This window comes from Mus musculus, chromosome 12 (assembly GCF_000001635.26).
Source record: "Mus musculus strain C57BL/6J chromosome 12, GRCm38.p6 C57BL/6J".
Classification (NCBI taxonomy): domain Eukaryota; kingdom Metazoa; phylum Chordata; class Mammalia; order Rodentia; family Muridae; genus Mus; species Mus musculus.
The window spans coordinates 86,053,761-86,079,894 of record NC_000078.6 but is presented as its reverse complement, the minus strand read 5'-3'; the positions used below and the strand labels follow the sequence as shown (position 1 = coordinate 86,079,894).

At 49.1% G+C, this 26,134-nt stretch overlaps 1 protein-coding gene across 1 annotated transcript; it reads left to right on the top strand.

Moving 5' to 3' along the window:
- Window positions 1-853: 853 nt before the first annotated feature.
- On the top strand, window positions 854-23,152 carry Tgfb3 (transforming growth factor, beta 3). Its single transcript, NM_009368.3, has 7 exons — window positions 854-2,314; window positions 9,985-10,148; window positions 10,419-10,548; window positions 15,967-16,074; window positions 17,696-17,867; window positions 20,842-20,995; window positions 21,957-23,152. Exons 1-7 carry the CDS (start codon window positions 1,963-1,965, stop codon window positions 22,113-22,115), a joined length of 1,239 nt encoding a protein of 412 aa, NP_033394.2. The 5' UTR covers window positions 854-1,962; the 3' UTR covers window positions 22,116-23,152.
- Window positions 23,153-26,134: the final 2,982 nt, after the last annotated feature.

Here is a 26,134-nt window from a genome sequence, read left to right as displayed (position 1 = left end):
ATAATACATTAACATCTTTTCAATTGAGACCAGAACCAGGCCTCTTAGAAAGGGTCCAGGAGACTTGGGAAGAGGGCACTTATAGGAAGAACATGGACAGCTCGGCTTGGGTCTGGCCTAACTTAAGCTACTCAAAGCTGGGAAAGATCTAGAAACCCTTCTGGGAAATGGTCTGGAGCCAGGTACTCAATCAGACTGGAAAGGAGCGGCCCTTGCTCTTGCGTGGAGCCTGAGCCGTGGACACGATCTTGGTGCTTGCGGTCCCCAGCCTCCATGCCTCTGTCACTGGCGGCCCTGCTTCGCCAGAGGGCACCCTCGGCCTTCCAGAAAGCGCTGTCGTTTACCCCAGCAGCAGCCGCTCGGATCGGGATGGTCAATGAAGAACCGCTGCCAGGATCGCGGCCGAGCCGGGTTCCACCCTGGGGCCTGGAATGAGAGTGGCCCGATCGCCCGGCCCTGCTCCCCTAGCGAACCTAGCGTGTGTCCCCGGTCTGTCCGGGGGAGATCGGGGACTCGGGGAAGGCGAGAGAGTGGGGCTGGGAACGTGAACTAACAGCTGGCCCCAGCTCAGAGGGGCCGGGGTAGCAGGAGGGAGGGGGATAGGGAGAAACTTTCCAGATAAACAGCCAACGTGTAGCAGGAATGACTCCAAGAGGAGGGGAAAAAAAAAAGTTCAGTTACCACGTCGAACCAGAGGACTCACAAAGTATTTTTCAAATGGGCTCGGCTTTTCCTGTGCCTGTTTAAAACATTAAAACCGTGCAGCGAGAGAGGCTTGTGTGCGCTGGTCCCTCCCTCCCTCCCCCACCCCAGGCCGATACGTCATGGGAGGGAGGTATAAAATTTCAGCAGAGAGAAATAGAGAAAGCAGTGTGTGTGTGCATGTGTGTGTGAGAGAGAGAGGGAGGAGAGAGAGAGAGAAGGGGAGAGAGAAAGGGAGGGAAGAAGAGGGCCGAGTGTAGGGGGCTGAGCCACAGAGAGGCGAGACGCGCACGGGAAAAGCTTTGCGGAGGACGGAGTAACGCTTTCCGGAGTCAGCTGCGGTGAATCGGCTTCTATTTTCTTTTCCTTTTGATTTTTTTTTTCTTTTTAAATTCCTAAAGAGAAGCAAGGGACAGAAGCCATGGCCGAGAGAGAAAACAAGCTGAGATGCTGGTGACTGTGGGTCCAAGTGGATTATCGGACGAGCCGTCTCCAACAGGCCTGCCCTCCCAGCTTGCCAGTTGTACATAATCCCTCATCCCAGCCAATGAAGACGAGAGGCAGCGTGAACAGAGTCATTTAGAAAGCCCCCGAGGAAGTGTAAACAAAAGGGAAAGCATGAATGGAGCGCTCCAGAGACAAGTGTGTCCTGCACTGCCCCCACCTTTAGCTGGGCCTGCGGCCGCCCAGCCCTGCCTCTCCCCACATACCCACTGGTGATTTTTTTTTTTTTGAAAAAACATTCTTTTTTTTCTTCGCTTTTCTTATTTTCCCTTCAGGGCAAGGCAAAGAGCTTGATTTTTTGGGACCCAGCCATCCTCTTCTGCACTTTCTTTAAAATACTCACTTTCTCCTCGCCAAGCAGCGTTGGGCGATATCAGATATCCGCTCTATTTATTTTTACCTAAGGAAAAACTCCAGCTCTCTTCCCACTCCCAGCTGCCTTGCCACCCCTCCCAACCCTCGGCTTGCCCTCCACCTGGCCTGCTGGGAGTCAGAGCCCGGCAGAACCTGTTTAGACATATGGACAAGGATCCTAGCTCTACCCAGCACACGGTCCGGTCCCGCTACTTCGTCCAGGGGTTGCCAGCGCTTCCTGGGAGTCCTGAAGCTCACCCAGCGCAGTGAGTTCATGCACCCTCTTGCCAAGCCTCAGGCTTTGGGATCTGGGGAGGACGCCTGGTTTTCCTCCCCCTTTCTACTGGGGTCTCCTCCTTGCCAGGCCTCCCCAGTCCCCTGGCCTCGTTCCTGGGCTCACACATGAAGATGCACTTGCAAAGGGCTCTGGTAGTCCTGGCCCTGCTGAACTTGGCCACAATCAGCCTCTCTCTGTCCACTTGCACCACGTTGGACTTCGGCCACATCAAGAAGAAGAGGGTGGAAGCCATTAGGGGACAGATCTTGAGCAAGCTCAGGCTCACCAGCCCCCCTGAGCCATCGGTGATGACCCACGTCCCCTATCAGGTCCTGGCACTTTACAACAGCACCCGGGAGTTGCTGGAAGAGATGCACGGGGAGAGGGAGGAAGGCTGCACTCAGGAGACCTCGGAGTCTGAGTACTATGCCAAAGAGATCCATAAATTCGACATGATCCAGGGACTGGCGGAGCACAGTAAGTCCAAATGCCTGCTGGGTATCTGCTCTGGAGCGAATGAACTGGAAATGGGAGTTCCACCGAGCGGGGCCTTGTGGCCTTTACACAGCAGAGTGCCCCAGGGTTCACTACAGAGGTCAGGCACTGCAGCTGCAGCTGGGTAGGTGGGTGGGAAAGGAGACAGAGACACTCTGGTAAGAGCCAAGTGCTTCAAGAGGCCAGGAGCCCTGAAGCCAAGTGGCATTTGGAACTCCTATGGCATCCTTGATGGATAGTAACTGGGAATTGTATTGTGCCACCCAAGGAAACATGTTCTCACACATCTGTGTGTGAGAACACATAGAGGTTCACAGTGAGCACATGAATTCTGTAAAGGGGTGAGCTGGCTGGCCCCCAAATCCTCCCGTTCTCCTGACGTCTGGGCATCTCTGTACTTCCCTTGCTTTTCCTGGCTCTCTGTGCCGCATCTCTGGGTCAGTTTCCTGACTCTCAGGAAACACAGTGTACCTGCCTCAAATTTGTGTTTGTCAAGTTTTTTGGAAGCCCAACCGAGGCCTCTCAGTCTAACACACACACACACACACACACACACACACACACACACACACACACACACGACCCACATGAGCTGGGAGGGGGAGGGTAATACATGTATAGTCCCACATACGTGGACTTTGGGGCAATGTGGACTCTTATATTACACAGTAGATAGATTCATATATGTAAAATGGGGCCTCTCAGGCTAATGGACACAGGAGGCCAGGATCGAGGTTCTGGATAGCCCAAGGCATCTGCCCGCCGCGGATGTGTGGGAGGGAGGGATGGCTGCGGGGGTAATGGGGATGTGTGTCTGGGAGAGTTCCTTCCCAGGAGGCTGCTGTCTGTGGAGGAGCTTCTGGATGAGACGCCTGTGTGTGTTTGTACACGTGTGGAAGTCATGTGTGTTTACTGAATGGGGATTTAAAAAAACCTCAATACAAGAGAGAGAAATTTGGCAGATGTTGAAAAACTGACAGCCCAGGAAAGCTGCTCTGGGCCCGAATCCGGAGCTGGCTCCTTTTGCTTTTCCTGCCAGCAGGTGTCCTCCGTGCCCCGGTGACTTCAGCCCAGGCCCACCTCCCAGGTGGGCAGTGTCCAAGTTGGGGCAGGAGGGTTGGAAGGAGCCAGGAGGCTGGCATAGTCAGAGTGGCCATGGGGCAAACAGCAGGAGGCTAAAGAAACCTGGCTGCAGGGAAAGGAACGGGAGTGAGTGCCAATGGGTGGAGCGGTTCTCAAGGAAGATGCAGAGGCCAGGAGGGAGCTGGTCTACACCAGGCAGAAAGGATCTTGTAGTTTCTAGAGGTAGGGATGCGGGTGTTCTCAGGGTAGTTTCCTGAGACTGGCTGGAGGCTGGAAACAGGCAGACCTAGAGCTCCCTGCCTAGGGTCTGCTTACTGGGGTCAGTTCGGGGACTGCCTGGTGACAACAGTTTATAGAGTCATCCAGCACTAGATGGCATGAACCCTTGACTCCTTGGTCACTTACCAAAGCAAGTCATAGCAGCCACGGACATCAGAGAAGGTTACAAGTCTGAGGAACACAGAGGGTAAGAGAGTGACCCTGGGACCCTCATAGACGGGTCAGGAGGAGAGTCTGAGGAAAGGGATTCTGAGTCACGAGGGTCCACCCTGTCTAGAGGCCCGAGCTGAGAATGAGCTAGCCCCATGTGGGCACACGGCCACACAGGTAGGCATGGATGTGGATTCTGTGCAGAAATCCAGGGTACAAAGGGTGTAGCTTCAGACAAAGCCAGGGCAGCACCCCCGCCTTCCCCCCCAAGATGTTGTGCAGTTCCCAGGCTTAGCATCAAGGGAAGTTTGAGATTGGGGGGGGGGGAGGACATGGGGGCGATGGAGTAGCTGTCCAGCCTGTGCCAACTTGGCACAGTGAACAAGATCATTTTCTCAATGCCGAGGAGGAGCCAGGGTTCAGTGGGACATAGGCAATGCCCCAGAGGCTCTCAGTACCATCAGCAAGCAGGCTCAGGCACTCTGCAGTTGCCACAGGTCAGATGATGGTTGAACAGACGCCAACCTGAACCCGTCCTGCAGCTGCTCAGGTGTGTGGCTCACCCTGGCTGCACAAGGAACACTGTGCACAGAAAGGGTTATGGAAGCTGCTGAGCAAAGGGCCAAGACCGCCCTGAACTTCTCTTTGTTTTGTTTTCCGAGAGAGGGTTTCTCTGTGTAGCCCTCGCTGTCCTAGACCTTGTTCTGTAGACCGACCACGCTGGGCCTCGAACGCACAGAGATCATCCTGCCTCTGCCTCTTGAGTGCTGGGAATCAAAGGCGTGCAACACACATTTTAAGGCCACCTTTTATCTTCAGGGTCTAGTAGAACCTTGGCCTGTGACACAGATGAATCTTAGGTTAACCTCACAAGGAGAGGACAGCAGATACTGCTTCTGTAACCCAGGTACCCAGTTGCTTGGGAATAGACTGGATTTGTTTCAGCTTGACTGTTAGGGGTAGGGCAGGAGATTCATATGCTGTACGTATTCACCGAACTCAGCTTCAGGGAACCGGCTTCGTTTCTCTCTTACACAGACCGCCTCAAGCAGGATAAGCAAGCAGAGCCATGTGGTGTGTCTTCCCAGAGCCTCCATTTCCTTGTGTGAGGTCATCTCTCAGCTCCCTTTCACTGGGAATTGATTTGTCAGGCCTGGGGATGATCTGCCTGGGTGTCTGCTAGGAGACAGAGGCAAGGCTCGGTAATCTCACAACTCTCTAAGATGTTGCCATGGGAAACGAGTAGGTGCTTTTCTCCGACTTGGGGAAGGATACCGCGTTCTCACTTCTGTTATCATCCACACAACCATAACATAAGCATCATATTCTTCGGCTTGGATGTATTTGTGCCTTGTCGTGGGACTCTTGCTTTATCAGTCAAGGAAAGCGCTAAAGCAAGCTCAGGACTCCCCAGCAGGAAGACTACCACAGTGATTGGAGAGGTGGCTTATCACTTAAGAGCACTGGTTGCTCTTCCTAAAGGACCTGGGTTCAATTCCTAGCACCCACATGATGGCTCACAGCCACCTGTAGTTCCAGCTCTTGGGGACCCAATACCCTCACACAGACATATATGCAAGCAAAACACCAATGCACATAAAATAAAAATAATCATTATGAAAAAGATTTTCCACGTAGAAGAAATTCATATGTCATGGCTATTGATGTTATACAAACAGGAAGGTTCTGGCTACCCAAGGAGAACACCTGGGTTCCATCTCTCCCTTACAGACTAGGGATAACATGGAGACATTCTGGACGACTTGTGTTTTCAATAAGCTTAAAGATGAGGTGGCCAGGGCAAAAAGTTTCCTAGGAGGGGTTGTAAGCGCAGACGCCTTTAGAGAGTAGGTGGTGGTGCTGGTGGTGGGGGTGGGGGGTGATCTAGCAGCAGCTGGCCAGGCATGGAGGCAAAGAACTTCAGGTCATAGAGAAAGGAGGTGTGTGGCGGGCTTGGGGTGGGAGGATCTGGAGCCCCAGCGGCCTGCTGAACGAGGAAGCTACCATGTAGCTCTGACTGAGTTTTGTATTCAGGAATGTAGGCCCAGCTCCACTATATCTTATCATTTCCCAGGATAGCAGAGAATTTGGAAATTTCTGTGAAACCTCCCAACTTGTAACACAGACTTAAAATGTTTATAAGCTTCTGATGCAAAACTTTGTAAACATTGGCTAAACAACACAGCTAATTCATTTCAAGGTTACTCCGTGTAGCGTCTGAGACCATCCAGGCAATCCTCTCTCTCTCAGGCTCCCGGTGCAGTGCGTTTGAAATCATAGTACCTTTCTCAGAAAATGATAAACTTTGTTTCTCCATTCTGGCTGCACACTGGAAACATCTGGAAAACTCGGGGAACCTGCTGTGAACCCACCCAGTGGGTCCTTTGCTGAGTAGTGGGGTCATAGTTCACCTCCTTAAACACTCTCCAGGTGGCCCCATTGCCCATACCATCCCTCCATTGGCTCCCACAGAAATGAGGCATTCAAGCCAGGACCCACCTGTCTGGAACATTTTAAGAGCCAGTTAACTACATAGATAGTTTCCTGGGTTCTCAAGGAATCTGTGCATGCAGTTTGTGGGTCCTGTGCTATTCTTACTTCCTAAAGCAAAATAGACGAAGGAGTGTTAGTTACTATGTAGTGTTCTGAGCAATGGGCACAGTCGGAAGGAAACAATGTTTCATATGAGAGACTCCTGCAGGCAGCTCTTGAAGGCCAACAGCAGAGCTAAACACAGTGAGGCCTGGTCATTGACTAAGGCAATGCTGGGATGCCAGGCCACTTCAAGGAATCCCATCATATTTGTTCCTGAAATTATTACTATCTTTCCACTGGGTAATCACCCAGGTACACATTGACTTCCAGGGTCTCAGATACAATAAATGGGGAGTGGCCAAATCTTACCTGGGTTCAAATCCCATCTCTACCCCCTATTACTTGTGTAGCTATGGGAAAACCACTTCGCTTTTCTAATGTTCCATTTCCCCACGGGGAGAATGATACATTTTATATATTCTCTTTAATTTCAAGTATTGTTAGAGGAGCTACATAATGATGTAAGGTGGTATATCATGGATCTTGCTTATTTATTTTGCACGTTTCATTCCACTAACTGTTTAAAGCTATTTTTGTTTGTCTGTTTTGAGGAAGGGTCTTAAGGCAGAGCTCAGCTTGGCTCTGAACTCTTAAACGTTTCTTATTATATTTGTTTATGTGTCAGGGAACCCATGATGGCTTGCACAGGAGTTGAGGCCAGATGGAAACTTTCAGAAGTTTGTTATCTTCTGCTCCATTGTGAGTCCTAGAGATCAAACTCAGGTCATTAGACTTGGCAGCAAGCACCTTTACTCAGAAAGCCATCTTGGCAGCCCATGATCTCAGATATTTTTAATTTTTTTATATGGTATATGGGTGTTTTGCCTGTATGTGTGACTGTATATATGCCTGGTGACTGCAGAGGCCAGAAGGAGGTGTCAGATCTCCTGGAACTGGATTGACAGACAGTTGTAAGCCACCATGTGGGCTCTGGAAATTGAACCCAGATCCTCCGGAAGAGCAGCCAGTGCTCTGACCACTGAGCCATCTCGCCAGTTCTGGCCGATCTCAGGATCTTGCTCCGTTGGCCTCCACCTTCCAAGTGCTCTGTATTTTTTTCTGAAATCTCCTTAAAATTTCCATTGGGGGTGAGGATGGTACACGACAAAGCGGGGGTTAGCAAGAACAGTCATCAGGGGGTCCTGAGACTCCGTTAGGGCATCACTGTTCCTGTTTTCTTGGATACCCCCACTTCCTCCCCACTCTGGCCGCTTCCTCCTTAGTTACCAATCCCTACTTTCTTCTGCCTTTTATAGCAGGGCATATATTGCCCTGACTCCCCTCCATCCTCTCCTAACAGACAATTATTACAGAGGCCAGCTTGATGACATCTCTGCTCGGGCCAAAAGATTGTCACTGGTCTAAGGGCTTGTCCACATCCAGAGTTACAAACCTGTCAACTTACATGGAATGGCAGGTGATGTAGCTCCAGTACAAGAGGGGTGCTTTGTGGCGAGACAGTTGGTTCAGCAGTTCAGAATGCATGCTGTTCTCGCAGAGGACCCTAGTTCAGTTCCCAGCACCCACATCAGGGGGCTCACCACCACCTCTAACTCTAGCTCCAGGGGATCGGATACCCTCTGATGGTCTCCTTGGGCACTGCACTTGTGTATGCAAACCCACACACAGGCACAAAAGTACACATAATTAAAATTTGAAAGAAAGTATTTTTTTTAAACATGTGCTTTGTTTGTGAGGGGCTCTGGGTCCCACCTCTAGCAGCCCTCTAAACATATGCATACGAGAGTTGCCAACACTGACGCCTCTCTCTGGTTCTATTTGGATCGGCTTAGAGACTAATTGGCAGTATTTGTGCCTTCAAGGCCCGTTAGTAATCAGGGCTTCATTAGCCGGTATTCATACACTTGTTTCCTACAGCTGTTCCATTCATTTTCCTTTAACTGCCAACCTCAGGCCCACCAGATGGCAATTTCCAGAGACACCCACTCATCCTTTCCTGAAGCCCAGGATTGTGCTTGCTGCCTTTCGGGTTCTTATCTGCCCCACATAAGTCCATGACTCCTGACCCACCCCCACCCCCAAAGGGTACTTATGCACTCATTCCAGCCGCATCCATTAGGTATGGAATCTGGGTCTAGGAGCTTGAATTTCAAGTCCTGACTATTGTTACCCTTTGTGTAGAAAGGATTTCTATGGAGTTAATGCTCTTAGACCTTGACAGTGTAAAGGACTCAGGACCACAGGAGAGACAGACACTGCTCTCCTTTGTCTGTCTTGGAACAGCAGAAAGCATCAGCTGCTGTCTGGCTGAAGGGTAGGGCTGAAGAGAACGATGGGATGACTTAAGCAGCTACCAAGGGTAGAGACCTTTTGTGCTGGTTGGTTTAATGTCACCTTGACGCAAACTAGAGTCATCAGAGGGAGTCTCAATTGAGAAGATGCCTCCACAAGATCCAACTATAGGGCATTTTCTTAACTAGTGATTAATAGGGAAAGGGGTCCCTGCTCATTGTAGGTGCTGACATCCCTGGGCTGGTGGTCCTCAGTTCTATAAGAAAGCAGGCTGCCTGGGCATGGTGGCACATGACTTTAATCCCGGCACTCAAAAGGCAGAGGTAGGCAGATCTTTGTGAGTTCAAGGCCAGGCTGAGGAGGCCAGAAGAGGGTGTCATATCCCTTGCAGCTAGAATTACAATCAACTGGTTGCAAACTGCTCAACATGGGTGCTGGGAACTGAACTTAGGTCCTTTGTGGAAGAACAGCAGGTGCTCTTAACCAGTGAGCCACCTCCTCAGCCCTATACATGTCTGAGAAATGAATAGATACCTACTGAACAAGATCATGAATGAATCAACTAGCTAGAAGAAAATTAAGCAACTAGCTGTCATCTTCTTGAAACCTGTGTTTGTTTGTTTGATTGTTTTGGAAACTTAGCCTGGCTGGGAACTTGCTACATAGCCCAGGCTGCCCTTGAACTCAAGGTCATTCCTGCTTCAGTCTCCCAAGTGCTGACATTACAGCATGTGCTGCCAGGCCTGGTTAAAAAAAAATCTATATTTTTGAAAAATTAAGAAATTTAGTCTGGATAGCAGCTTTGGGATAGCAAGACAGTGGGAGGTGGGCTGGGGAATGGGCTCATCAGTTAAGAGCTAGAAGTCTGGGTTCCAACCCTAGCATCCCTGTCAAGTAGCTTCCATCCCAGAGGATCCGATGCCCTTTTCTGGCCTCTGTGAGCACTGCACACATACACATATGTGTACATACACATACTCAGGTCCACACTCATATACAATAAATGTAAGATTTTATGTGTAAAAGTGGCCAAAGGGGACAATTACACTTGACTGGCTCAGTCCCAGTTATGTGTCCTGGGGCTCCAAGGTCTCCCTGCTCCTTATTTGGGACTCTCTATGACTCTGGGGTCACCAAGAATCTTCCTTGCATCTCCACCTTCAGGTCTGAGGCCTTAAACCTCTAGGAAGGTCATAGACGGGACTGGGGCCACTTAGTGTGGGGCTGCTGGTCCATACCATTTCTGGGGGGTCCTCACTCACCATTCCTCTCCCCATTGCTTTTCTTTCTAGATGAACTGGCCGTCTGCCCCAAAGGAATTACCTCTAAGGTTTTTCGTTTCAATGTGTCCTCAGTGGAGAAAAATGGAACCAATCTGTTCCGGGCAGAGTTCCGGGTCTTGCGGGTGCCCAACCCCAGCTCCAAGCGCACAGAGCAGAGAATTGAGCTCTTCCAGGTATTCCTTCTGGCTGGAAACCATAAAGTAGGTGCCAGTTCCTCTTCCAGGTCTGGCCTCCGCTGAGTGTGGGGTTTGACAGACCCCAGTCTGAAGCTGACTCCCCCCAGCCTCTGTCATTAAGAGGGCTGCATTACCCGAGGTGTGCAGAAAGTATGGTGTTCAGAAGCCTTTGGTCTCCCCTTGCTTGTCTCACCAAGCTGGCATTGTAACCCATCCCTGGTACTCCGTCCCAGCCTTAGATAACACACTCTCTCCTCTGCCCCACAGATACTTCGACCGGATGAGCACATAGCCAAGCAGCGCTACATAGGTGGCAAGAATCTGCCCACAAGGGGCACCGCTGAATGGCTGTCTTTCGATGTCACTGACACTGTGCGCGAGTGGCTGTTGAGGAGAGGTAGGTAAACTCTTAGCAGGAACGCTTCAGGAGTCCCAGGTTCCTTCTGCCTCATGAAAGGAAAGAGGAGAGAACTAGGGGGAACCACACATCTGGGTTCAGCTCTGTTGCTTTACCTCTGTTCTCTACTCTATCCTTAAATGCCGGTGCTGAGTCAGACTCTGGGAATCCAGCAGCAAACAAGACAGGTGAGCTCAGATCTCAGGGGGTTTTCATTCTGGTGGCAGAGACATAGAAAGGAGAGTCAGACAATGCACTGAAAACTAAAGAATCCAGGCAATGATGCCTGGGAACTTTAACACTGGCTACTTAAAGGACTTACAAGACTACACTGTGGGGAAGGGAGCCTGACAGTGAGTCCAGGTGATGAGAAGGAGCTGGCCCTTTAAGGCCAGGAGGCTAGGCTAAAGGGTGACCTAAGCAAAAGAAACAGTAAGACCCAGGCCCCTGGGCAGAACCCAGTTTGATTTGCTGTAGCAGCAGTGAACAGTCTGGAAGACTATGAGCTGAGGCCATCTGGTCAACTATGTGTCAGACCATAAAAAGGTTTGAAGACTTGATCCGAGTGTTCTGAATGCTATAAGCAAGGTGGGCATGTGAGTGTGAGACTGTGGCCTTTAACAAAAGTCCTCCGGTTTCAGGGAAAGTGAAGGGAAAAGGCAAGGAAAACATTTAGGGAGCCTTGTAGCAGCCTAGCGAGGATGGCAGGGGACCTGGATGTGGGCAGTGCAATGGATACAGAAATCGTCTGGATTCATTCTGTAATCTGGGGGTTGAGTCAATAGACCAGGAGTAGGTGTGGTGTTAAGGTACAAGAGCAAGCTCCAATGACATAAAGACTCTGGATGGAGCAGCCAGGTGGTATCACCAGCTGCTGGAAGAGGGAAGACTACAAGAGGAGGAGATTCGGGGCAGGTTCTGTGCGGCCTAATTGAATTTCAAATGCCTGGGGTCATTGAACTCTATAGCACTTCCATCAAATGCCACCTGTCCTAAATATCATATCCACTCACCTGGAAATGAAGTCATGCTTCCACCCTGCAGGCCTCCCAGAGCTGTTTGTTTTAAGGGTCACGTGTATTTGAGAGAACTTTGTGGATTTCAATGTGCCTTGTAAGAATAAACTCTCCTGTTGTCAGATAAGGAAGCTGAGAACCAGAGTGGAAAAGTCTGAGCTTCTCTGGTCTGGATTAGAACTTTTGTCCCCTAAGAACTCAGTCTGGTGTCTCATGACACCATCTTGGTGCTTCTTGCTCTGACAGCTTAATGGCGATAGTGGTGAAGGTGGAAGTAGGAGCCTTACATACAGGGTCTCTCCTCTGCCCACCAAGAGTTTTCCACTACCATCAGCTCTTATCCAGCTGGTCCAGCTACATACTGATGGGCAGATGTCCTTCGTGTTTCAGGATAAGGGGTTTAAAGGCAGAGGTCACAAGCTACCTGCCTTTGCATTTAACTCTCTTTTGTTTGTTTTGTATTAAAAGCTGGGCGATTTTTCATAAAACTGGGCTGGCTGTGGTGGTGCACACATTTAATCCCAGCACTCTGGAGGCAGGAACAAGACATATCTCTGTGAGTTTGAGGCCTGGTCTACATAGTGAGTTCCAGGAGAGCCATGACTATGTAGAGACTCTGTCTCAATAACAGCAACATAACCAAACCAAAGAGTCCATATTCTTCTTGACTAATAATTAGAAGATTAGCCCCAACAGTATAGCAGAGATGACCAGTAGCCACCCTTTAAAATGTGCTGTGCACTGTCTTCCCCATCCCCCCACCCCCACCCCGTGCTCCCGGTAGTGACTCCCTCACCTCCATGAATTCCCAGACTCTGTAGGTAGTCAAGTCTTTAAGCTCCAATCTATGGGAGCTTGTTTGGTAACTGAGTTGACACAGGGTAGGTTGGAGACCCTGTTCTGGCCATTTTAGGAAGGTAGGTAACACAGCCTATGACCAACAACAGGACTCAGCCAATGGTGTTAACAAAGCAACCCCGATGCAGGCGGCTTTCCACTTGGTGCTTAGCTTGGGCCCAGAAAAAGGGGCTGGGTGGAATTCATCTTTTAGTTTCCCTGTCTGATTTTAATCATCGCCACCTGGATTTCTTTGAAGCCCTGGGCACTTGGAGGGCTTCTGTTCACAGCTGCAGAGCTCCATGAGAAGTTTGTGGAGAAGTGCTTTCCAGCCTCCTTGAGCCATCCGAAAAGATAATTTCATAATAGAATCTGTGGGTCCCCCACCCACCACCCCGCTGCTGCCAACCCTGAGGTTTGTTTTTCATTGGAACCTTCAGTTCACACTTAGGCAAATTCTGCCCACCCCTCCCTTCCCTCGGGGGAAGTAGCTGAGGCCTTTGTTCACAAATCTCCTCGGAGTTCATGGCCCCAAACCAGGCAGCAAACGGATTCCGAGCTGGAGCAGCTGGCGGTGTGGATTGACGAGGACTGAGTCACACCTGTGGTTTAGGAGTCAGGAAGCATCTGTGAGTTTGTGTGCTCCAGGTACCTAGGCTGCGCTCCAGCGTTCTCTCCAGGATGGAGGACCCAGGTCCTTCCACCCACTCCGCTGGTACCCATATAGCCTACAGCCTCTCTGTAGACGAGGCTGGTAGGATGTACCATAGTGTCATGATGTAGGTCAGCTGGCATGGTAAGAAAGCACGGGCATTTTGCATCTCGATGATTGTAGAGCTTTGTCTATGGTGTCTTTTGGTGCCTGTTCCTTGTCCTTGACAACTAGGTGTGCAGTATCTCAGATGGGAGTCGGGGCACACACCTGTAATTCCGGCACTAAACTGAGGCAGGGGGACCATGAGTTCCAGGCTAGTCTGAGGTATATAGTGAGCCCTTGCTTAAAACAAACAAAATGTATAGTGTGGGATCTCTTATCAGAACCCAGAGGCTCTCTATCTGGATCTTGAAATAACTACTTACTGACCTGGTATCTTGGGTAAACTACTTAATAGCTCTAACCTCAGTGATCTCAGTGATGCTTTTAGTTAGTAGGATTATTACAGAGACTAAAGGAACTGTGTTGCCGGCCAAATCCCACAGCAGTTTGATAGGAACGTCAGCAAATGTTGGTAATTGTCATCTTCTCGGAAGTCGTAGACCGTTAGGCTACCATCTCGTGTTGGCCACGTGCTCTTTGACCTTTCCTTTCTCCAACACACCTTCACTTTCTTTTTTTTTTAAGATTTATTTATTTATTATATGTAATACACTGTAGCTGTCTTCAGACACTCCAGAAGAGGGAGTCAGATCTCGTTACGGATGGTTGTGAGCCACCATGTGGTTGCTGGGATTTGAACTCCTGACCTTCGGAAGAGCAGTCGGGTGCTCTTACCCACTGAGCCATCTCACCAGCCCCACCTTCACTTTCTAACACACAGAATCATAGAACTTGCTTATTCCAGTGCACTTTCACCCTACCTTGGAGAGCCTTGAACAGAAAATGCTGTGTGTTGCTCATTGCAGCTACTGTGGCTTCTACCAGCTATCTAACACCAGGTAGAGGCCTTTGTGCTTGGCCACAGCTTCTCTAGGTGAGGCTCAGCTGCCTCGTTCTGTTGACTTGTTTCCCTGGTGAGCTGACCTTCGGGGACAGAGATTACCAAGCTTAACTAGTGCTATTGAAGTTCTCCTTGGGACAGCAATCTGGTTGGACTTTGGAGTTTATGAAGGGGGTGAGGTAGTTTGTCTGAGTTCATGGCATCTGCACCCTTGGGATGCCAGGCTTACACCATGTTGTTTTGGGTCACCATGCCTGGACCAGTTTGTCTTGGAGAAGGGTTGCCAAAGCAGGTGAATTTTGGAGTGTTCCCTGATGACAATAGATTTTAGGGAAACATCAGGTTGGTCTTGAGGCGAGATAATCAACCACTAAGGTGACTCCAGGAAACCAATCATGTCACTGAAATGTTAACCTAGAAAGGTCTTGTGATCTCTCCTATGCCAACTGTAGCTAGCCTCCACCCTGGGATCAACAGAGGATCCACCCTGAATCCACCAGGATTGATTGTATCCGACCCAACCTGGTTTTCTCTGGAACTATTTGATTCTGTTGAACTTTTCAGTTACTTTGTGTGCATGTGTGTGTACGCCTGTGTATGTGTGTGTGCACATACATATGAAGGCCAGAGATCACAGTCATCTACTTTGGTTTTGTTTGTTTGTTTTGTTTTTGTTTTGCAATACAGTCTTTCTTTGGGATCTGGGGCTCACTGATTGGCTGAAACAGCTGCCTAGAGTGCCTTGGAGATCCTCCAAGCTCTGGCTCCCCAGTTCTGGGATTGCAAGCATGTGTTAGCATGCCTGGCTCTTCCTGTGGGTTCTGGGAATTGAACTCTGCTCTATTGCTTGCACACCCCTGTAAAGACTGAACTCCTGACCCAACCTTCACTTCCTTTTGTTTTTCCTTTTTCTCTTTACTTCACTCAACCCTTCCCACCACTGTCTGTGCTGCCTTGATTTTGTTTGCCAAAATACCAGAACACAGCCAAGAGGAGGAAAGGCCTGAGTTGACCTTTTGGCACTCAGTGTCTGACAACAAACGTTGGCACCTCTGGGTTTCCCCAAGCTCATCTCATCTGAGCCCATGCTGTTGATCCCTTGAGCATTGCTCTCTGGGGCCACCGGTGATAGACCGACTACTCCGTGCTCATACCTGCTTTCCCATGCTGCTCACCTTGGGAGCCATCCACACAACCAACCTCCCATCATGGTGACAGGCTTTTCAAAGAGACGTCCATGTCATTTTTACCTCATGGCATCTTGTTCCTTAGAGAAACTATGACCATATATAACCACATATAACCATAACATGCCCTTTACCTCCTCTGGAATAATCAATCACTTTCTCAGTCTCCATGGTGATGGTGGAAATGCTAATGTCGTTTATGGACTCAGACCTGTAGGTAGCATGACTTCAGGCATTGATTTCTGACTCCCTCCTCTGACCCCTGTCACTCAGTCTGCCATTTTGTGTTCTTTAACACTCCTTGTTGCTCAGAGGTTTCTCAGTTTTTCCTTTAGCACATCCCTCCATGTCCCCTCATCCCTGCCTCTTCTCTCATCCTATTCAGCAGGACATGGAGGTGATGTGAGCAGTTCCTTCCCGTCTTGTGTCTTCGCCCTTTTGCCCCATGTACAGAGGTGACAATCTCTTCCTATCATCCATTGAAAATGGATGGCTACTTTCACCCTCCACAATGCCCACTATTTACCTTGTTGTTCATAATATAATGGAAATATGTGGAGTGTGACACCCTGTCCAGGAAGCTCACTCTGAGTTTTGTGAGTTCTTCCTGTTGCCCATGACTCTGAATATAACTCACTTCCACCCTCGCCCGGGTGCTGGACATACTACACTGCCTTGCCACTCAGTATTTCCCCCCTGACTCTGGGTCTTATTTTGCAGAGTCCAACTTGGGTCTGGAAATCAGCATCCACTGTCCATGTCACACCTTTCAGCCCAATGGAGACATACTGGAAAATGTTCATGAGGTGATGGAAATCAAATTCAAAGGTACTGATACTGAGGTGTGGCAGGATGCGGGAACGGATAATTACAAGCCCAAGAAAAGGAACCAGTTTCCTCTGTAGAGGTGGCTGACTGTTCCACACTTGGGTGACTTTGTTTTGTCCTCAAAGCGCTGAGCAGAAGCATTCCACTTGAAGAGAACCCTCTAGCATCTAAGAGACAGCAGGATTCTGAGGAGGAGAGAAACCCCGCAGGCCAGGTGTCCAGGGAACTAGGCCAAGTGTTGCCTCTTTCAGAAGCTCAGTTGACAAATGAGATAATAGATTGCTCAGTTAAATGACAGCTGCCTTCCCCTCTCCTCAAAGAAATGAACTCCAGTGGGCCTGCACATGAGTGTCCTGGCTACCGAGCTTCAGATGTTGTTGGACCTACCTTCCTGACCCTTGCTGAGGAATTGTCTTGGTTAGGATGGTTGCTTCCTAGATTGTGTGTTTGACCATGGCCATTTGTCTAGAATTGGTGCTGGAGGTTGAGTCTTTTCTCGGTTTCTAACATAAATGCAGCTTCCTGGGGATTAGGGAAGCTCTCTTTTCCTTTTCTGTCTCCACTTTGGGCACCTGAGAAGTGGGGTGACTATGGGATTATTTGAAGAGATTGGACGGATGCTCTTGACCTAGCATAGACCTTGGGCCTGGGTCTAAGCCATCCCTTACTCTGCATGGGTTTGGCTTTTTCCATATTAAATTTTTAAAGCTAAGAGTTTAACAACCTAGTTACTGTGCCTATCCACATCCTCACATACAGGTTAGGCTAAGGTGTTACCTTACCACCACCCCAATTTTGTCCCTTGTGCATAAAGACTTCAAAAAAGGGCACCACACACCTAGGGCTTCTATTTATCATATACACCCAAAAGTCCCTTCCTAAGAGCCAAGTTCCTCATGTAACTAAATTAGATTCCAAGCGTTCTTGCCCTGGTAAAGATAGTAGCCAATGGTTGTCCTTTACAAAGGAGATTCCCAGCTAGAACAAAGCCTTCTGGGTCAGGCTCTGGTCTTCTTTTCAGTGGAATCTGGGCTCTCTTACCAAGCTTGTCTCATGTTCTATTGCCTCCTCTGAATTTCCCAGTGAGGACACCTCTGAGGCCCTAAGCCTGGTAGGAACGGCAATAGTTCTGACGTCTAGCTGTTTTGGCTCCCACATAGGCTATGGCAAACTGCAACACCTTACATTGTTAGGACTTCTGTAATATCGTGACTAATTCAGATTCTATCAGGAAACCCAAGCCTGAACCCTGAATTGGCAGCCCCAAAGTATCTGACAGGTACCCATCTAGTGCTGGGGATACTCATGACTTCATGAGGGAGCCCAGGATACATCCATCCCAGGAAGGTGATGAGGTCTTGTGCAGGAGTTGTGCAGGCATCTGATTGGTTGTCTAGAAGGGTATCCATGGTACCTACTGAGTGCTTCTGACATTGGTTGCTCCCCTCAGTCTGTGCCTTCTTAGGGGTGGGGATGAGACTTGCCCTGTGCCTTCCTTCCTCACAGACTGTACTGTCCCTCATCTTGACCAGGCAGTGATGGGCTAAAATGAGGTGGAAGCAATCTGCAAGGGTACTGCTTGCGTTTAAACAGGAGGTTGTGGCCTCGCTTCCCTTTGCAGGAGTGGACAATGAAGATGACCATGGCCGTGGAGACCTGGGGCGTCTCAAGAAGCAAAAGGATCACCACAACCCACACCTGATCCTCATGATGATCCCCCCACACCGACTGGACAGCCCAGGCCAGGGCAGTCAGAGGAAGAAGAGGGCCCTGGACACCAATTACTGCTTCCGGTGAGCCTTGGCCCCATAGCGGGTGAGGTCAACCTTCCATCCTGGGGTACTGGCTTGAGATCTGAGTCCCAATCAGCCAAGGGTCCATGATGCTTGTCACAGACATGTCTAGGAAAGAAGACTGGAAGTCTCTTCCAAATTTCTTGTTTTTCTGGGAGCCCCAGTATTTTCAGTAACCTGGCTCTGGTCAGGTCCGGATGAAGTGAGGAAAAGCATGAGGAGGATCTGGGATGCTTACTTGTTTGAAGTACTCACAAGATGTGCCTGGGGGTGGGGGGACACTAATGTAGAAGTCCATTGAAAAAGTGCTTGGCTCCCTGCTGGCTTACCTTCTTTCCCATGGCTGTGGTGAAATACTCTGCAAAAATTAGCATAAGGGAGAAAGGGCTTATCTTAGTTAAGTTCTATATTGCGAAGGTGACATCAGGGTATATCAGGAGCTTGAAGTAGCTGCTCACATTATATTCAAAATTAGAAGAAGGAGAAGAAGAAGGAGGAGGAGGAGGAGGAAGAGGAGGAGGAAGAAGAGGAGGAGGAAGAGGAGGAGAAGGAGAAGGAGAAGAAGGAGAAGGAGAAGAAGAAGAAGAAGAAGAAGAAGAAGAAGAAGAAGAAGAAGAAGAAGAAGAAGAAGAAGAAGAAGAAGAAGAAGAGAAAAAAAGGAGGAGGAGGAGATGGAGAAGAAGAAGGGGAAGAAGAAGGAGAAGGAAGAAGGAGAAGGAGAAGGAGGAGAAAAGAAAGAAAGAAAGAAAGAAAGAAAGAAAGAAAGAAAGGAAAAAAGAAAGAAAATAAATTCATGTTAGTGTTTAGCTCTGACTCACATTCTCCAGCCTAGGGAACAGTGCTTCTCATGTGGGCGGGTCTTCCCACATCAATTCTTGTAATCAAGATAATCCCCTATAGGGCACGCCCAGAGGCCCTTCTCACAGGCGACTGTGGATTCTTTCAAGTTGACAATTAACAGGATCCATCACAGATATGCAGGGCTGTAGGATGCTACTGGATGGGGAAGAGAGGACAGTCTCCATCCACAGGGGAGCTCTCAGACTAGAGAAATCACCAATGACTTCAGAAGGGACCTGCTGTATAGAGAGGCTGCTTCTCTTCTTTATGACAGCAGCACTGCTCACAGACGTGGGAAGGAACAACTGGAGGAAAATGACATTGGGAGGGGGGTCTGAAGGATGTTCTTGCAGACTAGGAGCTGGGAATACATCCAAGGACACAGGAAAGGCTGGGGTTTGAACACTCCTTGAAGCCTTTCTTTAAGGATGGGTGAAGTTCGGATATGTAAGGATTGGGCGGGGGCGGGGGGGGGCACTTCCAGGGAGAGGAGCAGAAAGGGTCAGTTGGCCAGAGAAGATGCCTGTATGGAATTTGGTTGGGACAACTAAATGTATGGTTAGAAATGGCCAGCTCACATGAAACTCAAGAAGAATGAAGACTGAAGTGTGGACACCATGCCCCTCCTTAGAATTGGGAACAAAACACCCATGGAAGGAGTTACAGAGACAAAGTTTGGAGTTGTGACAAAAGGATGGACCATCTAGAGACTGCCATATCCAGGGATCCACCCCATAATCAGCTTCCAAACGCTGACACCATTGCATACACTAGCAAGAATTTGCTGAAAGGACCCAGATATAGCTGTCTCTTGTGAGACTATGCCAGGGCCTAGCAAACACAGAAGTGGATGCTCACAGTCAGCTAGTGGATGGATCACAGGGCTCCCAATGGAGGAGCTAGAGACAGTACCCAAGGAGCTAAAGGGATCTGCAACCCTATAGGTGGAACAACATTATGAACTAACCAGTACCCCGGAGCTCTTGACTCTAGCTGCATATGTATCAAAAGATGGCCTAGTCGGCCATCACTGGAAAGAGAGGCCCATTGGACATGCAAACTTTATATGTCCCAGTACAGGGGAACGCCAGGGCCAAAAAAAAAAAAAAAAAAAAAAAAAAATGGGAATGGGTGGGTAGGGAAGTGGGGGGGGGAGGGTATGGGGGACTTTGGGGATAGCATTGGAAATGTAATTAAGGAAAATATATAATTAAAAAAAAAAAGAAATGGTCAGCTCAGGAAACAGAAGGAATGGAAGAGGTGGTGTGGTTGCCACCACCTGTTCCAAGGCTGACAAGTATGTCCATTCTGTGTGTCCATTTGTCAATCAGGATGAATGCTCTTGGCTGTGGACAACAGTGACTTCAGCCCTAGGGGGTTTCTTGTGGCAGACTTAAGGTTGGTCTGGCTGTTTGATTTTGCCCTTGAAGAGATGGGGGTTCTCAACTGGATTGCTTCCTGCATGGGCTCTTCTTGCTTGTGGTCATGGGGGTTTCTAAAACTCCAGGTAATTTGTCCATGTTTAAGAAAAAAAGAGGCATGAGCCAACAGCCTTCCTCTTCCAGCTGTTACGTTTCTAAATAATCAAGTGTCGTTGCCAGAGCTCGTCCGACTCTCTGCCAACCTCTCTAGTTCTGACTGGCCATTAGTCAAGTCACATGACTGCTCCAGCCTTCAAGGATGGCCAAGAAAAATGAGTATCCCTGGAATGGGAGAAGTCAAAGAAGACAGAGTTGAAAACGACTATCTAAAAGATAAACAATGGAGTCTGTCATGGTTCAGTCTTAAAACCTACACGAAGATTCTGCCCAATAGCTGCCTTTGTGAGTTCCTGGTGTCTTTAGAGACCTGTTGAAGTCAAGGGTCTATGGCCACAGGATGAGGAGGGGCTGCCAAGTGGATTTCTGTAGATGACAGGATTGGAGGGGTTTGCTAGGCCCACCCAGGTTACCTGGGAGTCATGGCTGTAACTAAATGCATTTAAACCTGGGATTCAATGGACTAAGAGTTACCTCCCATGATGGCCTCTTATAATGGCAGAAGTGTCTTAATGGGAGACAGGAAGACACATATGAGACTTCTTTTATCATCATGCTCCCTTTTTGTTGATTTCCTATATATGTTTTCTTCATAGCAACCTGGAGGAGAACTGCTGTGTACGCCCCCTTTATATTGACTTCCGGCAGGATCTAGGCTGGAAATGGGTCCACGAACCTAAGGGTTACTATGCCAACTTCTGCTCAGGCCCTTGCCCATACCTCCGCAGCGCAGACACAACCCATAGCACGGTATGAGCTAGGCGCATGCTCTTTGGATACTGGGGCTCCCCTGGCCGGACTACTTGCCAGTGTGAGTGAATGAAGGATTGAATGTTGAATGAATGGTAATCTTGGATGAGAAAATCCCTGTAACAACGTTCTGATCTTGGCAGGCTGGTCCACTGCTACTCAGCTGCACTCTGCAATTTAAATCCCTACCACGGGGACTAGCACATGGGTAAAACGTATGCTTAGTGTGTGCCATGCTCTGGATTCAGTCTCTAGCAAACACACTTACCTGAACATGCACACAGCCATGTGCACACACATGCAGAGTTCCCACCATAGTTTCAAGCATCCTTTTTATTTGTCTAAAGCTTCTGTACTATGAAAGTTATTCAGCTGTCGCATGTCACTCTGTGTCACAGATGTATGCACCTGGTTGGTAAGATGTGGGGCCCAGAGAAGTTTCTACCTCCGTTAAGACAGAATGACGCATGTAGGAAAGGAATAGCGATAGAAAGGGCGGAGGGTCCGCAGCCTCAGCAACCTACCTTCCTGGGGTTCGGGGGGTGGGGAATACTGAGTAGGGCGGTAGGCTGTGAGCCAGTTCCAGGCAGCACATCACTGCTACATCCCGTCTGGGGCACACACATTCTTACAACTACTAAATGTGCCAAAGCAGTGCTGAGTGTGCACATTACCCACCAATGTGGAAACTTACAGACAGGAAGACCTTTTGGAGGAGTTTCTTATCAACTGCTCCTTCGGGTGCTTCAGTTAGGAACATAATGCAGTCCATGGGTTATGCCTTCTGCCATACTGGATGACTGCAGCTCGTCTCTTATTCAAACAGTTCCCACAATCCCTTTTAAGCAGATCTCCATGGCCACTCTGCCTGCTTAGGGTAGCCCCCACAACTTGCATGGTTTCTGGGTCACAGGCTCAAGGCTTGGCTTTTTCCTGCTAAATGTGTGGCTCCACCCCACAGGTGCTTGGACTATACAACACCCTGAACCCAGAGGCGTCTGCCTCGCCATGCTGCGTCCCCCAGGACCTGGAGCCCCTGACCATCTTGTACTATGTGGGCAGAACCCCCAAGGTGGAGCAGCTGTCCAACATGGTGGTGAAGTCGTGTAAGTGCAGCTGAGGCCAGCCTGCCACAGAGGAGGGAAAACTGCCACCACAGACTGCTGCTCCTTGGAAAACCAAAGCGACAGACCTCACCCTAGAGGCCTGGAGCCCAGAAGCCCTGGCTCCCGGCGAAAGGCCGAGAGGGAGGCTTCCTTCTGGAACATTTCTTTCTGCTAGCTTTGAGAATCACTGTGGTAAAGAAAGTGTGGGTTGGTTAGGGGAAGGCACACTGTTGAGAACATGGAATTTCTGTGGTGCAGGCAGAGGTGGTGGGGTAGAGAACGGATAGCGAGTGGACATTGTGAGTGGCAATGGGCCTCGGGCTACCCTACAAAAGATGAAGGGTAGAGTGGTCAGTCAGGTGAAGGCCAGACTGGAAGGCATTTCAGGTCTGAGGTCAGCTTTGCTCACTGCAGTACATCTGCTCTAGGGAATTGGGATATCGTTAGAGGCGGCCAAGCATTTTTCTTCAGTTTACCAAGCCAAAGTCCCCTGGAATCATATCTTGCACTGCCTGGAATTAAGGACAATCCGTTCTTTCTGCAACTGTCTTTTCACCTCGATCAGCATCATGAGTCATCACAGATCATGTAATTAGTTTCTGGGCCAGCAACTAGCTATCTCAGGTCCCTTAGAGATGCTGGACTCAAAAGCAGAGGTCAGAATTGGTTCTCTCATGTATTCCCTGGGGGCCCCTCCTCCTGCCTTCCTTCTTGGCCGCATTTCCCCTTGGATATTTGGCTAGACACCTTCCGGGTCAGGGTGTATTCTCCGGATTCAGAGTCCACATAGCCTGGGGCGCCATTTCCCTCCTACCCTAGACCCCGTTGCTCCCCAGGTGTTCCTGGAAGCAGGTGCTACATGCCAAGTATCCGGGGAGCCTCCCATGTCTGACATGATGACTCGGCCCCAGATGCACAGACTGAAGTATAAAGACAAATACAAATATTACTCTCAGAATCTTTGTATAAATAAATATTTTTGGGGAATCATGGATGACTTCATCTCCTGGAAGGTTCTTCTAAAACAGTAAAGACCTCACTTTAAGGTGTATGTTTGGACTCCAGAGATATTCCTTTCACTGCACACTGGCATCTACTCACCAGAGATAACTGGAATTCAGGCAGAGCCTCTCTCCATCGTTGTTTGGGATGAGTAGACTGAGCTGGCTCACTGAGAAAACTGCACCACTTCCCGGGCACACTTCCCTCCTGCAGGGTGCAGAATTCTCAAACACGGAGGCAATGGCTTAGATGTGTGAACATTTATACGGATCTTGTGGCTGGGGAGAGATGGTTCAGTGGGTAAGTGTCTGTGAGTTTAGCTCCCTGGCACCCATATGAAATGGAGGCACAGTAGTGCCATGTGGTATCTCAGTCCTGGAGAGGGGGGAAGTGGAGGAGACGGGTGAATCCTGGAGGCTCTCTGGCCAGTCAGTCTAGCTCACGTCACAAGTTCCAGGTCCAATGAGAGAGCCTGTCTCAAGAAATAAGAGGGAGAAGGAGGCACCTCTAGCCTCCATGTGTGTTTTCATGGGGAGGTGCGCGCGCGCTCTCTCTCTCACACACACAGAGAGAGAGAGAGAAAGAGAGAGAGAGAGAGAGAGAGACAGAGAGAGACAGACAGACAGACAGACAGACAGACAGAACAGTCATCCAATCATCTCTGGGCAACTGTAAAGTGCACAGGCTTGCATGTAGACATTTGCCATTGAAGTTTCAATTGAAACACTACACACCACCCATTTTGGAAATCCCACCTCTGCCTCCAAATCACATTGAGCAATAAAGAAGCCACCTTTGGCAAATGACCCCAAATGAGGCAAATTCTATTATTGGAGCCAGATGGTGGGCCTCTCTAGAGGCAAGAGATCCAGGGCAATGTGGACTTCCACTGTGGCTCTGCATTCATCTTTGGTAGCATCTTCCGGGAACCGTCGGAGCAAGGAATCCTAGAGTCTTAGCAAGCTCTTGAAAGCCATCAGCCTCCAGGAAATCCACGGAGGTACCAGTACTGCTGTCTGACCGAAGCTCAAGTCTGTAGGTTGAGGGATGTATGTGCATACACCTCTATGTGAGTGTGTGCATGTGAGTGTGTGTTCTTACTTCAAGACTGAACTCCTGAGCTTGGTCACCAAGACTGCCTCTGTTCTCTGTCCATGGCCAACCAATTTATCCAGTGGCCCATGCCCCTGGATTGAAATCCTGGATGTGGAAGTGCTCTGGTATATGTCGTGTATTCACAGGCATGTGTGGTTGAGGGAGCAACATGCTGGCATATCAGCTGTAGGATGGCTACGGCCATCTGCCACCACACCTGGCCCAAGTATTACAGTCTATTAATTTTGACCATTATCCTCAAAGATAAGTAGGTCTGAGGATTAGTTCTTGTGTCCACTAGAAATGTACTATCTGGGCTTAAGAAATGGCTCAGAGCAGAGGACTGGCTGTTCTTCTTGGGGACCAGGGTTTGATTCCCAACACTCTCCCATCTGTAGCTCATGCTCCAGAGAATTTGATGTCCTCTTCCCTCTTCTGGCTTCCATGGGGACCAGGCACACACATGTCACACAGTTACATGCAGACAAAACACACACACACAAACACACACACACACAAAAGAAATCTAAAACAAACAAAAATAACATTTAATTTTAGGCCACAGCCCTAGAGGCATGCTTTCCACTGGGGCAGGGCCCAGGCTGCCTGCATAAATGACCTTTGGGGAAACAGTGCATTGCATCAGACACCGGTCCTTTCTAGCATCAATAAGGATGTGGGAAATAATATTTCTGTCCCCTTTGGCCTGCCTCCTAGGGTCCTGCTACAAAGTTTGAACCAAGGCAGCTTAGATGTGCTTCTCAATGACCACATGGCAATTTCAAATGTTTTCATGCCAGATATGACTCATGCCAAGTGTCAGGTACGAACATACGGGAAGATCTGGTGTCTGGCTCTCCCTTTCCATGGGTGCTCACAAGTGCTCGAGCCATGTCTTCAGAAGCACACACTTGTTTTGAGGTGAGCACTTGTTTCGAGGTGACACCTCTCTAGGAGAAGGAAGGCTAGGATGGTCTATTTGGTTTACAGCCAAGCCCAGAACCAGAAAGAATGCCTTGGAAGCATTATGTATGGCAAGGCAATCTGGCTTTGGCCCTTGGAGGCAGGAAGGAGGGAGCGTGAGGATTCATTCTGACTGGGTGCCTAGCTAGGGCTGGTCCAAGCAACATAGCTGCTCTGAAAGCTCTCTTCCTAAGTTCACGGCCTTTATTCCTTTTTTTTTTTTTTTTTAAGATTTGTGTGTGAAATCCTAGAACCTTTTCTCCAACTCTATAAATCAGAAGGGGGCTTTGCAGGAATCAGAATCTGTCTCCTATCCAACTCAAACCAGTGGGCAGTTAAGATGGTCCCAGGACTACATGGGAAACCTTTCTCCTGCTCTTGAGAGAACTCATTGTCTACTGTGCCTGAATCCAATCCATGCACTAAAAAGACATCTAAGTCCCCCTTTCTGTCTTCATCTTCCTCCATCTTCTCTTCTTCAGTTTATTGAGACAAATTCTCATCGATTGTTTTCCAGGCTGGTTCTGAACTTACTACATAGCATAGCCCAGCCTGGTGTTTAGCTCATGGCAATTCCCCTGCCTTCCTCATGCTGGGATGACAGGCATGGGCCACTATACAGGCCCCGTCTGTGTGCGGCACTCGCCCAGAGGAACTGTATGGAGAGGCTGAGGGAACTGGGCACATTCACACCACCCCTGTGCCTGCCCCTGAGGACTACAATGACTAGGTCTGCTGAAGGACACTTAGGGAGTGGGGACGCACAGCAGTTCCACGTGTGGGAGTTGGTTGATTTGGGAACTAGCCTGGCCCCAGCATCTGTTTAAAGCTTTTTGATAGCTCCTATTCTAAAATGAAAACTGAAAAACTGTCCAACAATGAAATATCAAACAAGATGAAAAGTTGGTTCATTTGAGCCCTGGGAAAGGATATTGACTGGCGGAAAATTAGTGAATAGAAAAAAAACAGGAAA